The sequence below is a fragment of the Rhopalosiphum padi genome, chromosome 3 (assembly GCF_020882245.1).
Source record: "Rhopalosiphum padi isolate XX-2018 chromosome 3, ASM2088224v1, whole genome shotgun sequence".
NCBI classification, from domain to species: Eukaryota; Metazoa; Arthropoda; class Insecta; order Hemiptera; family Aphididae; genus Rhopalosiphum; species Rhopalosiphum padi.
In genome coordinates, this window is record NC_083599.1 from 7,577,145 (window position 1) to 7,594,190 (window position 17,046).

General features: G+C 24.2%; 1 protein-coding gene across 1 annotated transcript; it reads right to left on the reverse strand.

The window, feature by feature from the left end:
- Positions 1-1,927: 1,927 nt before the first annotated feature.
- LOC132924757 (PAX-interacting protein 1-like) lies at positions 1,928-9,725 on the reverse strand. The gene is made up of 15 exons (XM_060989203.1): positions 9,397-9,725; positions 8,366-8,432; positions 6,646-6,754; positions 6,450-6,566; positions 5,689-5,886; positions 5,502-5,591; positions 5,318-5,405; positions 4,994-5,060; positions 3,899-4,095; positions 3,727-3,836; positions 3,013-3,162; positions 2,701-2,885; positions 2,410-2,530; positions 2,241-2,321; positions 1,928-2,162 (listed from the first exon to the last, which is right to left on the reverse strand). Exons 3-14 carry the CDS (start codon positions 6,747-6,749, stop codon positions 2,294-2,296), a joined length of 1,455 nt encoding a protein of 484 aa, XP_060845186.1. The 5' UTR covers positions 6,750-6,754; positions 8,366-8,432; positions 9,397-9,725; the 3' UTR covers positions 1,928-2,162; positions 2,241-2,293.
- Between the last annotated feature and the right edge of the window lie 7,321 nt (positions 9,726-17,046).

The window sequence follows — 17,046 nt, forward strand, 5'->3', positions numbered from 1 at the left end:
GACGATCTGTCTGCCTATACTAATACTACTAAATATATTTTAAGATATATTTGTATTAAAAAGTAATTTATTTTACTAAAAGTAAAACAGTATGTTATACTTAGACAAAGAATTTATATACGCATAAAATCTTAAAAATAAGATGTTTATATGTTTTATTTTTATAATTTCGTTAAAAAGTATTAAATAAATATTGATAAAACAAATAATAGTAACGGTAAAAATTATAAGATAATTAAATTAATCTTTACTTTTAAAAAACTATTCAAACAGTCATATTCAATCTATACTAGGGTTATATTATATTTTTGTAATATTGTTTAATTATATTTTACATGCCTATAATTTAGATTTATGAATTCAAAGAACATTAATAATAACAATAACATGTTTTAAATAATAAAAATAATAACAATAAATGGTATAAATACAAATTATTATATGCAGCCATGCAGGTTAAAAAATGGACATACCTATATAGTATAAAAGACATGATTGTGTTTAACATAAAATATTATTATGCACCATTTAATTTTAAAATGATATATTAATTATTTCAATAACATGTTATTATTGTTATTAATGTTATTATGTAATATGATTGCATTTTGAACTTATACTCTACACAAAAATATATTGTTACTCTATTCTTCACTAAAAATAAGTGTGATCTTGCGTTTTCTGAATAAAATATTATTAAAAACTGATTGAGAAGCACAATTAAGAAAGAGTTATATTAACATTGTACATAGTAATGTTAATGCCGATTAATGTCAAACCAGATGATTTCAATTTTCAAGACATAATTATAAATGGAATTAGAAAATGTTTTGGTAACCACCCTCAAAGTTGAAAATAAAAGGTTTTTTCCATCTACTTATTGTGTACACAATCACATCTTGATCAAATCAATATATTCATCTGCTCAAAATTTAAAATATTAATTTGTGTTGTAATGTTGTATATATAACGAAATATTATTTTATATACGGAGCTGGAGTCAATAAATGCCGATTCAACAAAAATTAATAATGAAATTGTCGACGGCGATCAGGCAGTCGTGGTGTGTTACGGCTAACAACTGCTTATTTTAATATCTTTTAATTATTGTTTTATTGTGCTATTATATATTTATTTTATTTCAATTAATATAACTATTTGTTTTTATTCTCATATCGAGGTACACACCGAAGTGTTTGTGGCAAGGAAACACTTTTGTAGAAAATAGCAAGACAGTGTAATACTTTATTTCTCTTCCAGTACTCGTTATCGTGGTCAGTTGTTTGAAAGTAAAGCAATCTTAGTTTATAAGTATAAACCCTGCGATGTATTATTAAATTATTCTTTGTGTATTAATCGTTATCGTGGTCACCAAAGGATTGTTGAGTAAGCTCTTACCGCAGGTATCGATACTACTTGTTTGACGGTTTGGGAATCGGATATCAAGATACCTATTCTATACGTCAAGCCATTGCATGACGTATACGACACTTGGTATTTTTAAAATAATTTAATTTTGTATTAAAAAGTTTAAGATTATAATATTTAAGTAATTTATTTTATCATATTACTTAATTAGATAGATGACTAGACAATATTATTGTTATATTTATGTTCTTATCAATATAGATATCTTTTTATTTAATGTATTTTTTAAACACTTTCCTGTTGACATATAGTTGCAATACTTCAATGTATTAGGTAATCAGCTATCTAGTAGTTTTATATGTTGCACATCAAAAACATTTCATTACATTTTGTAATAATTTAATGTTATTCAATTTATTAAACTTATTTGTGTTAATTAAGATAATATAGTTTAAGGTTTCCCAAAAACTTATTCGCCTAGCCACCTGGGCCTCTTGAGTCTCAGACCTCCAATGAAAAGAACAATTAATTAAATTCTTAATTATTGAAATAACACATCTTAAAAAAATAATTTGTGTATTTTAAGTAAAACAATGTTTGTCGATTATTATTGTATTTTTAAAAATAATATAAATATCAGTCTTGAATCAACATTTTTTTATATTTAAAAATAATTAGCTAGCAGGATAGGCAGTTATCCATACTGTCAATCTTGTGTGCACGCCTATAATGATGATAATGAAGATAGCACATCTTGATGGAAACACAATTTCAATCAGCTGAATTAATTTTTCCTGTAGTATAAAACCTTTTTAAAATAATATATTTAATATAAAAAGATTAAGTATAGGTATAAGTAATTAGAAATTTACTTTCAAGTAGCTAATCGTGTATTTACATAGAAATTTGATCATCTTCTTTAGCATCAACTGTTATATTTTGTTTTTTTATTTCTGAAAAAAATTGGTTTTGACGATTTCTACCTTTTTTATATGCATCTGTATATTATATTATAATTTAAAAAAGAGTGAGATAGTTTACCTTTTGTAACTCTCATCACCATCATTAGATTTTGTAAAATCATGTATACAACATGTTTTTATTGTTTTACTATCAGATTCAATTTCTATACAATGAACTCGTGAACGTTCTTTCCAACCCTCTGAAATCAATGAAATTTAATATTAAAAATGTATAACTATTTTTCATCCTTATCCAATTACTTATTACAAAATAGTTATGAATTATAAATATTGAATATTGAGTAGAACAACTTTTATAAAACAAAAAACAACGTACAATATATGAAATACAAATTCATTGATAGCATACCCATTAGATGTGATACCTTGACACAATTAATTGAAAATGGATCAAACAAGTCAAATTGTTGGTATTTTGTATTATTTGAGTCTAGTACATTAATTTCTTCACCAAGAATTATATCATTTATCCATTGAACATTTACCGTTGGTATTTGTAAAGCATTAGCTCTTTCTATCATTTCACCTTCTAATCTATAATTACAAATTTAAATACATTTAATTATTATTAAATAGTTAAATGTTTGGTAGAAAATCATATAATTTTAAATAAATAATAGATAATTTATGATTATTAAGTGTATTAATAATAACATCTTACGTTTGGCAAATTACAATATCAGTTTTATGAGAAATTTTATTATTAATGCAAGCACCCATAAATTCAGCCATCGCTTTAACTCTATGATATTCATTTTTTCCAAAGTTCACGATTGCTATCTGGTAGTATTTACATGGTAAATTATTGTAGCTGAAACATAATAATACATGTAGGATAGCTTATATGCATAAATTGAATTTGGATAGTACTTTGAAAAGATCATTTTTTTATTTAAGTGCTATGAATTACTAATAAGTACTATCAAAATAATTTAATAGGTACAATAAATTCAATTGTTTTAGTTAAATTAGCCTACCCGTTACCATAATACTAGTAGTTACTAATGGCAATATAAATATAATACAAAATATTCTAGGTTGACAAATGTATTTGCTCAAAATTTCAAAGTAGCACTACAACATAAGGTAGTAATTACATAAGCTACCTGTGTTAAATAATTTCTTATGATGAAAAAAAATAACTATATATTTATAGTCTATAGGTAAAAATTTATATTTGTATGACAATGAAATAAATTAGACTTTATTTATTGCAAAGTTGATTATAAAAACCAGATTGAAAAATACAAATAAAATTGAATTTTAATAAGTAGACTGTAATTTGTATAAAGGAAAATATAGATAGAACGGGATTGAGTAATTACTGCAATGTATATATTATGTATATTGAAAAAAATAACGAAAAATATTTTACCTGTATGGTATTGGGAAATGATGAGCTAACCAAGGTTGTATAATTTTTTTTTCACTAATAATATCGCTCAGCCAGTAATCAGTCACACATTTTTTATATTCTGATAAACCCTGAAAAAATTAGGATATCAATAAATATTTATTTGCATAAGATATCAAAATATTGTTGTTACTTTAAGAACTTCCGAATTCTTCTGGCTATTGCAAAGCACATGGGTTACCATACTTGAGTAATCGTAAGCCACAGTAGCTCCATGTTCTATTAAACGGTGTTCATTAAAATGTAAGTGATATGAATCACCCGTAAGTTCTTTATATTCATTAACAATCCAAAAGTGACAGTTTGATAAAAATCCCTCCACAGGAGATTCTGAGAATTAAAAAGTAAATAACTGTAATAACTTTGATCTTTATATTATATTATATAATAATTTAGTAGATATTTTATATAAAATTAAAAGGTATTAAAAGTTAATATAATATTTTATATATTTTTTATAGAAAGCTGGGAAGTAAATAATTAGTCAGTTGTAATGATAAAAATATAATAAAATTGATTGCAAAATTAATGGCGGTACAACAAAGACAAATATTGTAACTTTAGATCTAACACTTAAAATAATTAATTCTCCATACGAGAAAAATTGTTTTTCAGTACTGCAATATGTAGTGAAAATTATTGTTATTTAAAGAAATAGGCAGAAATTAGTTTCATTTTAAATATATTGTTTTTTTCTTTTTATTTAAAATAAAAAATGTATAATCTATAAAAATAAATACAACATATGATATAATAAATAAATATAATATTTGAAGAGTGGGAATGTGTAAATGGTTAAGTTTGCCAATGGCTCATATTAATTTAATATTATAAACTTTTTTTTTTCTTGTTTCTAGTTTAATCATAAAAATTATTGATAAATTATATATGTTTTCTATAATATCATTAATATTGATCTCTAACTGTGAATTTGTAGATAGTTATTGTAAAAAAATAAAATTTCAAAGTATATACTGTATATAAAGCAAACTATAATAATTTAAAGGACTAGTTCAAAATGGGGAAGGCATGTAGGCATTTTCCCTAAAATATTTACAGTTCGCAAGTTATAGGCCACTTACTATTTACTTATTTATTTTTAATAAAACACAAAATACCTGATATAATAATAAAATATAATTTATTTATTTAATTTAGCTTATATTTATGTTATTGTTTTTTCCATAGAATATTTTGTATATAAGAAAATTATTTTTGTTTATCTTACGTTTAAAATTGAGCTGTAATGTGGGAGGTATTTCATTTGTAGTCATATTTTTGTTCCAAGTATTCATCTGAAATATACTCTTAAATTAATTCAAAGAAATTTAGTTAGTAAATAACATTTAATCTTTTGCTGGATGACCTTCAATTTGATATACATATCTATGTTGAAGAAATCACTTAAGCACTCATAACACTTGATTAACTAAATTGAGTTTTTGTTTGCTTTTAAAAAAAAAAAAAAATTTAATTGAAGGCCAAACAATCATATAGATTACAACACATTATTTTTTATTATAAAAGAATATAATAGAAATACTAAACATACCTTTGATGTATTTGGTTGTCCATAATTGTAAATAGTTTTATAAAGAGAATTTTCTGCTTTCAAATTTGTTATTTCAGATTTTAATTTGCTAATTGATAGATAAAATTACATTAATAAAATTTGTCAATACTCAATTATAATCAAACCTTACAGATTTAAATTAAACAAATAAACATTTACATACTTGAGCTCAGCTGAGTTTATTGATTGTAATTCATACATTTCTTTTTTTAAAACTTCATTCTTGTACTTCTCTTTATTATATTTATCAATTGTACTGTTTTGTATAAAAAAAGAAATAAGTAAAATTACATAATAAAGTATGAAAGTTTAATAAATACATTATTTCAAGAACTAGCAGAATCACTTACACTATTTTATGTGTGTTTATTTCATCGGTATTAAAACTGTTTAATTGCTCTTCGATATTTTTATAAGCTTTTCGCAATCGATTACTAGCATTCTGGCTTTCTTTAAAGCTTGTCTGTAAGGTACTTAATTTTTTTTTCAAGTATCTAAGAGTAATTAAACTACTCACATTTGTCTGTCTCAGGATTCGTAATTTCCCCCTAAGAATAAAAATGTTGTATTAGTTATACAAATAAATTGATAAGTGTTTTTAGGGTTTTTGTATTATGTAATGACATTTTTATATGCTTATCTTGTTCATTTGTTCAGGTATTTTGTTTTTGTAATAAATTATTAATGATGTAAAATTTAATTAATTTTATTTTTAATCATATTAATAAATAGAAGTAGAAGACAAAATTATAAATTTGTTTAATTGAACAGCTTTTAAATTGGTTATATTGATTTTTTTTTATTAAAAACTGAAACAAATACATAATAAATAGATTTTATTTTTAATCAAAATTATTATGATTCAAAGAAGTACTAAACATTAATATCCAATTTTGAATAATGAAATTCTATATTTTATTTTGTTTAGCTAATGTGCTAACTTTCTTATAAATATAACCTCAATAACCAAAATTGGTTATCATATAACCAAATTTAAAATCATATAAAAGTAGTAAATAACTTATATTTTAATTGTTTTTAAATAATTTTAAAGATTATTTCATCTTTATATTATATACAATTTATTTTTTATATGTATAAAATTACTTACATTAATAATTCCAGTTCTTCCTTGGTCTTGATTTCAAATCTTTCATCTTCTGGCATAAACAGTCTGATCAAGTCTGTAAGTATGACATCGGATCGGCAGTTAGGACACGTTGATGACCTTTGAACCAAAAATAACATAACAATTAACATTTTTTTCAAACAAAAAATGTAATTGGCAACATAAAAATTTGTTTTACCTATTTAACCATGTTGTAATACACTTAAGGTGGAAAATGTGGCCACATGGTGTCGAGTAGGTAGACTCTCCTACAAGTTCTTTACAAATCTCACAAGAAAACATTTTTACTGAAATAATAAGAATTCATTTATTAGAATAATGTATATTTAAAAAAAGGTATGAAATAAGATCAAATGAAGAAGTATATAATGTTATTGGAGAACCTAATATAACTGTGGTAATTAGAGCCAAAAGACTAAGCAGGCTGGGTCACATACTAAGATCTAACATGATTGCAAAGGTGATCCTAAGTTGGAAACCATGAGGAAAGAGGCTGATTAGCAGACCTAAACAACAGTGGTTTTATAAAATCTTAAAGGATCTAACAACGCTAGCAGTTAAAAATTACAAGGAGGTAGCAATGGATTGAGAAAAATGGAAGGAAGTATGAATTGCAACAATGGGTCTAAACACCGAAGTTGAGACAAAAAAAAAAATACATTAAAAATATTAGGCCAATGTTTCGTGCTATAACAAATGGATATACCAAATTATATTTTTTTGAATTTTATGTTTTTTATAGCATTTCATGTTAATTTAGATTAACACAAAACAGCCAGCATGCCTATAATTATCATGATAGACAATCCATCTATATAATTTATTTATTGATTACAACTAACTATACTATACTATCTTAATCAATGTAAAAAATTATATAAAATTATTATTTTTGTTTAAAATTAAGAACATAATACTACTTTTTATATTTAAAAAAATATGCTTATTTTACAAATAATATATTATTTTAATATAAGCACTAACTAACCTAACCTGCCATAGTTTGTTGAATTACAATTCACATAAATTATAGATTAAAATATTTTCTAGAGACACTATACCAATTATAGCTGGTTTTTTTTTAAATATGTATATTATGTATATATTACATCATTATTTTTTTTATATTTTTGAGTAATTTTAGAGTAAAATCACCTATTACAAAAACGATAGAATTAATATTTTTGAGGGTATGACATCGATTTGTTTAAATATTGTCTTAAACATAATTTAAATTTAAATTTTTATTTTTATTTTTAATGTCGATTACAAAATTAAATAACAATAAAATATAAAACCGATATGTCTTCCCTCAAAAATATTATTCTCTATAGTTATTGTAATAGGTGATTTTACTCTAAGATCACTCAATAACCATAAAAAAAGATTTTAGGTGAAAACGTTTTATCAATGTTGTACGTGAGTCAGGAGAGAAAACCAATATTGCACTGGCATAGTGACATCCTATAAATAAGATTATAAGAATGAAATGAACTACTATCAAACTTAATGATAACAACATAATATGTGGTCTTTCGATGTTTTTTATGGTATTTTTTACTTATAAACCGAGTTATGATTAATTATTATAATTTATTAAAAATTAAAATATTGTAAAAACCATGACTAAAGAACATTTAACCGCGGTAAGAAGTAATAAAAGAACACAGTTTTTTTTCCTTTTAAGTTTGATAATAGGATATTTCACTCTAATATATAAGCTAAACACACTAAATTGAAACTGCTTACAACTTACTAATTTAATAATAAGAGCATAATATGATTAGTATGTGATTATTAAATATTATATTGAATTATGACTTTCCAATTATTATAACTATTACAATTTAACATAATATGTTTAAAAATTAGGTATTATTTATTAGTGAAGTACTCACATAAACTTTACAGTCTTTGAAATTTGAAACCAAAACAGACGTCTATTCTTCGCGTTCAAAATCGTATCTATAAATTTATAATATTTTAATATCAGTATAATATAGATAACAGCCAATGTTTACGCGGTAATATCAAAAGCGCGGAACATTATTCAACCAGATGGTTAATAGGGTGCTGAGACGCTAAGGATGATAGTAATAGTAATAGTAATAATAATAATATTATTCACTTATTATGTCCACCGGTCGGGAGGACGGTGGTGCCCTCTAACGAAAACATCGGACAATATCGAAACGGCGCGGCATTGGCATTTTAAGGCTTTGAAAATAATTTACTATAGTAAGATTTATACATTATTATTGTAAGTTCGAAAAAATGAAATTCAATATGGCCGATCCCTAAATATGTAAGTATGGGGTCGCCCTGGTTTATGCCCCTACTCAAACGACTCCACAATGCATGGAATTTATTGTACAGACGTGTAATTCTGTCAACCAGTTTTTTGTGCACTTCGATTATGTATGTTGCATTGTTCTCGCCTGCCAGCTGCTCGCCGTATACCATACGACATATATATATATGTGTGTGTGTTTATGTGTTATGTGTGTGTGTTTATGTGTTATGTGTGTGTGTGTATTATGTTAGTTTGTACAGTCTCTTTTCAAGGCTAAAATGTAACCTACAAGTCGTAGATGTATACAGAGTGATTCTTTAATATTATTTGTAATTACGAAATAGGATATTATAATATTATGTAAAAATATTGTTCACCCTTGTTGTTAGAACTTATGTTTAATATATATATAAAAAAAAATATTCGGTACACGGGCTATTTACATGGATCATTATTCTTTAATAACTGCAAAACTACATGTTTGAATTTTGATTTATATATATAAAAATGTGTTCAAAAATATAGTCTTTAAGTGATTATACTTATAAGTGCTGGAGAATATTATAAGATACGGATATTAAAATAACACTATAAAATATACAATACAATAATTTTATGTAAATGTATGTATCTTACCTGATTTTAACTGTCGAAGGATTAAGTAATACAAATTGGGTACTCAAAAACGTGGTTGAAATGAGAAAACACCGCTCTGATTACTGCTCGTTAAAAGAAGTTCAGTTGCCGTTGGCAGGAATCGGTATTGAAAAGGAGTTGTTGCTGCGATGGCTGTGGCTGAGATGGCTGTTGCGTATCTACTGGCGAAGTGACAAGAGGGATGATAGACGATAGTACAGTCGTCCCCACCAGAGGGTTATTGTTACCTTATTGCAACAATGCGAACCAAAGCGATTTATTTCTTATTCATACATTGATAGCGCCCTATTTCTTTTTCATACACTGATAGCGACCTATACACAGTATATAGGTATAGATAAAGATAATACTGTTTTTAGTGGTCATTAAAACTAAATAAGTATCCCAATTATATTTTACGTATTATAATGTAAATATAATATAGTGCATTCATACATGCTTATAATATTTTGCACGAATGGTAGTTTCTAGTCCATTAAACAAAAAAAAGTCTATAAGTTGCAAGGTTGAAAAAAATATATCTAATTTCGAATTATTAAAATGAACGAGTTATCATTATTATTATTATTATTATTATTAGTTATCTTATTTTTATAGGCTGATGCCTATAAAAATCTAACTTTTTGTATTACTATTTCCTACATGCCTTTTATTAATTAAATAATGTATAATATGTACTCCATTAAGTTATTAAAAATATATTATTAAATTACCTATTCCATAAAAAAAATTTTTTTTAAATATAGGTACTAATTATTATATTATGTTTATGAGTTGATTGAATTATTAATTTTCTTGCTAATATAATTGTAATCCGGTGAATTTTAGTTACAAAGGAATTTGTTAAAAGTTGTTAGTTATAAAAATATTGTTATTCCGGCATGACGTACACAATGTATTGAATAGTGTGCCTCTTTTATTTGGATTATGGTATATCTATTTAAAAATACCTAAATAACATTCATAAACGAAAAAAAACTACAAGGGCGATGGCTAAATCATATAGGACCTGGTTTAAGACCCGAGGAAGGGAGACGCCAGTATAAGAGAGTCCACATTATAGTATCTTCAAATGATTTTATTAAAATAAACAATCAAATCATTTTGAATTGATTTAAAAATCAATTAACCCCATAACATTTGAATCGTAGATAGTTACACGAATTACTTATATTTGGGACGCAATATAAAATAACTATAAAGTATAAGTTATTAAAAAAAAAAATATGAATAAAAATAATGATATATTATATAAATTTATAATAATTGATCATATAAATTAGTTATGCTAGGCAAATATTCGTCAACAAACGTTACTGTTTTGAATAATATTGCAAATGCCGATTCCACAATAATATATAAAATATACATATTCATAAACTATAAATATAATGAATAAATGATAATAATGATAATGGTAATTGGTAAGTATCTTTTTTTAAGTGTAAAATCAGTGGGAAAATAAAATCAAGTTAAAGTAAAAACAGTATTTTTAATATTATAGTCAAAAAAAAAATCATAATTATTTTAATTATAATTGTCCATATTAAATAATGGTTCTAGGTCACTTTGTATGGTGAGGCATTAAAAGTGCGAAACGCTGACACTTTGTACGGTCTTATAAAAAGGTACATTGCAGAACGCGGACACTTTGTACGGTCGGGTAAAAAGGTACTTTGCAGAACGCAGACACTTTGTACTATTATATACATAAAGAATATATTATAAATATAAGTTTTATACATAATAAATAATAATAATAATAATAATAATTATTATTATCTAAATAAACAAATAATCAATAATATCATTCAAACTACATGTAAAAATGTGTACAATATAAATATCAAAAAAATGTCAAAAAGTAGTATAATATATAAATAGTATTTAGATGTAATGATTTTTAGATTATTAGTTAATAAAAAATAAAAATAGGATAATATAGAAATATGTCAAATTTGAAATAAATGTCAAACGTCAAAAAAAAAATATAATATTGAAAAATAATTAAAAACTACATGTAAAAATGTGTACAATATAAATAAGTCAAAAGGTAGTATAATATGAAAATAGTTTAGTAATAGTTTTTACTATTACAAATTTTAGAATATTAGCTAATAACAATAAAAATAATAACAATTTTAATAATTAACACTATACATAATTATTAGTTACTACTGATGTATAAAACTTATATTTATAATATATACTTTATGTATATAATAGTACAAAGTGTCCGCGTTCTGCAAAGTACCTTTTTACCAGACCATACAAAGTGTCCGCGTTCTGTATTTTAAACAATGGACAGTACAAAGTGACCGTTAACCATATGGTATAGATGTGTCAATATACCTAACCATTGGATGTTTATTAAATAATTATATATTTATACGTTTAAAATATAAACTGTTAATATTAATATACCTACTGCTACTGCATTACTTTTTTTTTGAGGTAAACTATAATATTATAAATCGTTTTTTACATTTTATCGTAATCTAATGATGAATAATGTTTAATGTATAGCCTACATGTACATCGAGAAATTCGTATGATATACATATCATTAATACGATAAACCAATTTTAGGTTTTTTGGTTTTATTTAAAAATTTAATAACTATTGAGACTTGAAATTTTCAATAAAATGAGCATTTTTAAATTAAGCATTTACTATAGATATGATGTAATTTTCAAAATTTTTTATATATTTTTATGCTATTTGAAATGTCCAATTTTTTTAATTATTCTCGATTTATGCACGTATGACGTATGTTTTAATATTTTGCAGAGTAAAAAAAAAGATCAATAAAAGATTTCTCATTAGCTGTTCTTACGGAAACTTAGAAACTTATTTTAATTTCTTATATTAATAATATATTATTTAAACGTAATTTTATTGTTTTTTCAAAAATTGTCTATGCAGAGACTTTTCTTACCACTACGTATATTATTATTAACTTGACAGTTGACACTATGAAAATTTTAAAATATTTACTATAGTAGCAACTAATAGCAATATAAATAATAATATAATATCCTTTATAAGTTTATAACACACGTAGGTTGAAAGTACATTTCCGCTCAGAGTTATTTTTTTTTTATTCAACAGTTTGTCACTCAATTAAAATTGAACTCATTATCAACTATTAGTCAACAATCATTATCGTGACCTATTCAATGAAGAGATATAGATACCAAGAAAACATAGCCGAATAAAGACCATGTCCTTCTTTCTAACAATATATTATGACTAATTCAAACAAAAATTATATGTGTGAACAGTGAATCATTGATGGAGTACTATCATGGTATTTTAATCGTTATTAAATTGTGTTTATATTATTAATTCAAATAATGTTATCTGTTGACATTTTAGACAGATATACTATTTTAAAATATCAGTTTGATACATCATTTGAATTATTATTAAATTAATTGCTGTATATTATATAGTATATTAACATTATTTATATGATATATTATAATTTATAGTTACTTAACAAAAATACTTGGGACTCGTATATTTTATAGTTGAGATTTCGATATAGTAAGTATTGATAATTGACCATCCAGCTCCCTCTTACACCATGTAACAATCAAGAATTTTATTACCTGCATTTTTAAAATATGTTACATCATGCAGTGGAAATATTATCGTGACGGCTAAAGCTCTTGGAGAGTAGTATAGCTAGGAGCAATTCGTTCACACACTTATAAAAATCAAATATACCTATCAACAAAAAAAAACTTAAATTAAAAACCGACTGCAGTTTTGTAGTTTATGTTGCGACTAATTTTAAATAAAAATTCTAAGTATACAAATTATGGGTCATCAGTTTTCAAATTATAAATTTAATTCAATAATTATTACTTATTAGTTAATTATTATTCTATAAGATGAAGAAACCAACGTATATTGTGTCTGCGAGACTGTATAAGTGTCCTTTGTGGCTTTATTAATTTTAGTTTTATAAAATAAACTAATATCTCTAAAAGATATCGAATGTTTCGTGAAGTTAAAGTAGACCATATACTTGTTGTGACTTTTACTAAGAAAATATTAATTTATTATATGACATAAAAAAAATACATATCTACGTATACTCGTATGTACCTACGAATAACTACGATTAAACATTCAATGAGGGTGCAGTTGTCAGCATACCTTGTTATTTATTTTATTATCTTGTCAACAGTGTTTGTGCCAATAGCTTAGATAATCGATTTAAAGTAATTCAAAATACTACTTGATTCCATTTGCTTGAATCCAAAAATTCAAATCTCTACAAACTATCAACAAATAAATACCTGCAGATGTGTCGCTAAAACTTCATTTTATTGATAGAAATACATTTACATATTATGAATTAGGTACTTACAACAATCTACTTAACAATTTAACTTTATTATTATAAATACTTTTAAATATACACATTTAGTATTCACACATTTTTCACTGAAAATTCCCAATCTTCTAATTTAACCCGAGAATGGGTAATTTTTTGATATTTCCAATAATTGTAAAACATTTACTTGTTTAAAGTATGTTATTAATGTAGTACGTATAGTAATATAGTATAGTTCAACATTGGTTGTTTTAACAGTATACAGCATACAAAAAATATTGTTACATTACCCAAGTTATATTAAATGAAATTTTAAAATGTATTAAGAAACTGTTATTGATACTATTGGAGAGAGTTCTAATGGACTTTCTAAACTTTAGTTTCAAAATTAAAGTATGGAAAAAAATGTTTATTATAAATTAAAATATTATATTTGTAATATTACGTAAAAATGACCTTAAAAATGTAATAAAATGGATTTTACACAAAAATTGCAAAATAAAAATTACACATTCTTAATTGTTATATTATGAAACAAATCTAGTTTTTGGTTAGAAGTGTAAAGCACTTAAAGATATAACATGCAAAAGTCACCAAAATCCTAGCTCTATTTATAATATTAGATATTTATATTAACATATTTATTTTATTATGTTATGTATAATATGTATTGTGTCATGTTTATGTCATAGCATATTCATTGTGAGATCTATTTCACTCACTGAAGATTAAAAATGTACTATTTTTATTTTACATATTTTGGAGATTTTGAAGATTACAGCATAATTTATTATTTCGATAACAGTTTTCTAATACTAACGTTAAATAATTTTGTGTTTTTTTTTTTTTTTTGTTAACCAAATGTTTTAATTTTTTGTTTATTGTCTATAACAGTAGTCGGCAACCGGCAGCCAGCGCCGCTTATGTACACAGCCCGCTATAAATTTTAGAACAGTGATTTTTTTTTATATATTGCATTATTTTAAAATTTCAGACAGTATTTTGTTTTTTAGAAAATAGTTTAAGAATACAACATTTTTATTTTTATCCAGCCCGCGAAACTTTTCAATTCGCGAATGTGGCACGAGAGTTTAAAAAGATTGCCGACTACTGGTCAAATAATACTGTGTATACTGTAGCATTGTGGCGATCGTATTTTATATCATTAATCATTGTATTATATGTCTATGGGCGGCCTACGCGTATGGCCACGGTCCACATGCTTGATAACACTGGCGTTTAAATACTACTAAATAATTCACAATTTTCTTCGAAACTAGAAAAAATATTAAAAATTGTCATGTTAATGAAAATAATAAATTCAGAAAAATAAACTCTACATAATAGTTATTGTCGATTTTTTTTGAAAATAATTTAATAAAAAAATATTTTATTAACTTTTTTACCAAAACATTAAATTAAATTAAAATACGAAATACTTGTAGTCCTTTCCCTCGTGAGTTATAATTCAAACATAATTATGGTATACCTACTTACTCTAGAACCAAAATTGAACGAGACCTATACTCAGACTGTGTAAACGAGTATTATCTACGACCTACGTCATGCGTCATACTTGTGTAAGACTGAGACAACACATGCGACTATGCGAGTGTAGCGTCCTCTTAATATCTTTTTATGTTCAACATATATCCACATACAAATATCTAATGCATATATATACACTCATATAATTACCAGATATATTATAATTATAAATATCTGTTTCCATTAGTTTATTTCTAATTTAATAATCCCTTACAGATTCATGAATTCATAATATAATAGCTGTAGCTATTATATTAAAATACATATATTATAACTTATAAGTATAAAATATAATAAATATAAATTATTTCCAAAAAATTTTAAAATAGCCATTTTTTAGAGTCTATTTTTCTGAAAATGTTAAAGTTTCAACATTTTTTAATTTAATCAATCCTCTAATTTTTAATATTTTTTCTAATTTCGAAAAAAAATGTAAATTATTTAGTACGATAGTGGTATGTATATCATTGTATATCAAACATGTGGCCCGCGTACTAGTACTGCCGGCGAACGCGGTAATTCACAGTTTTTCTCGAAACTAGAAAAAATATTAAAAATCAAGAGATTAATATGGAATTAAAATGTTGAAATGTCAAAATTTCAGAAAAATGAGCTCTACAATAATATAATTGAAAATAATTAAATAAAAAATATATTTTTTATTTTTCTTACCAAAAATTAAAATAAATTAAAACATGAGATATTTGTAGCTCTTTCCCTTGTGAATCATATTAAAAATCCTAAATTGTGATAGCTCAATTATTTCAGGAAATATCGCAATAGGTAAATCCTTACGGGACATCCTGTAAATATATTATATACTATATTATATAGTACAATATCTTAATATTATAATATAGTATATATGGTGGCGACAGTCTTAGCGGCAGGGCATTAAGATACTGTGCGTTGGGGAAATGGTTTCAGCAGTGGTGCCCAGCAGGGGAGACCTAGGCTAATTCCTCTTTTATCACCACAGATACGGATTATTGGGCATAGCCGTTTTCGACCAAAAACGTACACTTTCCTTTTCGGCCGATTCACTTTTCAACCAAATTTAAAAAAGGCCGATTCCCTTTTCGACCAAAACAAAATTTAATATAATATATGTAAAAAAAAAATAAAATATTTGGTATATATATATTTTTTAAATTATAGCAATTATATAATTATATTATTTTGAAAATGATTAAAAGTATAAGTTACATTTAATTTTGTAAAATAATATATAGGAAATTATTTAAAATATAAGAACATCGATACATAAACATTATTTTTATGTTAATGATATGTTACAATATGAATAATATTATATAAAAAAAATAAAATAATAATATAAAAATTTTGTCAATAATTATTAAGTATAATAGTGATATAAAATTGGTAATTTTAAAAATTACACAATACAAAAAGTTTAATATAATATTAAATTTTATGTTACCTATACATTTTGAAAATTATTAAAACCTATGTAAAATATTTTGTCATAAATTATTTGATCGATGATCGTCGTGTTTGATTGTGATGGCAACTACCACAATAATATAGATATAATGTATATAATATATATAAAATTAAATACCTATTATTATAATTTTTTTTTATATATTATATTATACATTACTATTATATTTAATAGTTTTATACTATTCTTTTTATAAAATATTGTACATATTGTAACATATTAAAATAAAAGTTATGCCAATATATAGATATTTTTATATTTCATCAAA

Excerpts from the sequence above, each read along its gene's own strand:
- LOC132924757 (XM_060989203.1), bottom strand. The coding sequence starts at position 6,749 with ATGTTTTCTTGTGAGATTTGTAAAGAACTTGTAGGAGAGTCTACCTAC. Across the intron at positions 6,567-6,645 it reads ATTACAACATGGTTAAATAG|GTCATCAACGTGTCCTAACT; the intron begins GTAAAACAAATT and ends TTTGGTTCAAAG. Across the intron at positions 3,837-3,898 it reads AGAATTCGGAAGTTCTTAAA|GGTTTATCAGAATATAAAAA; the intron begins GTAACAACAATA and ends TAATTTTTTCAG.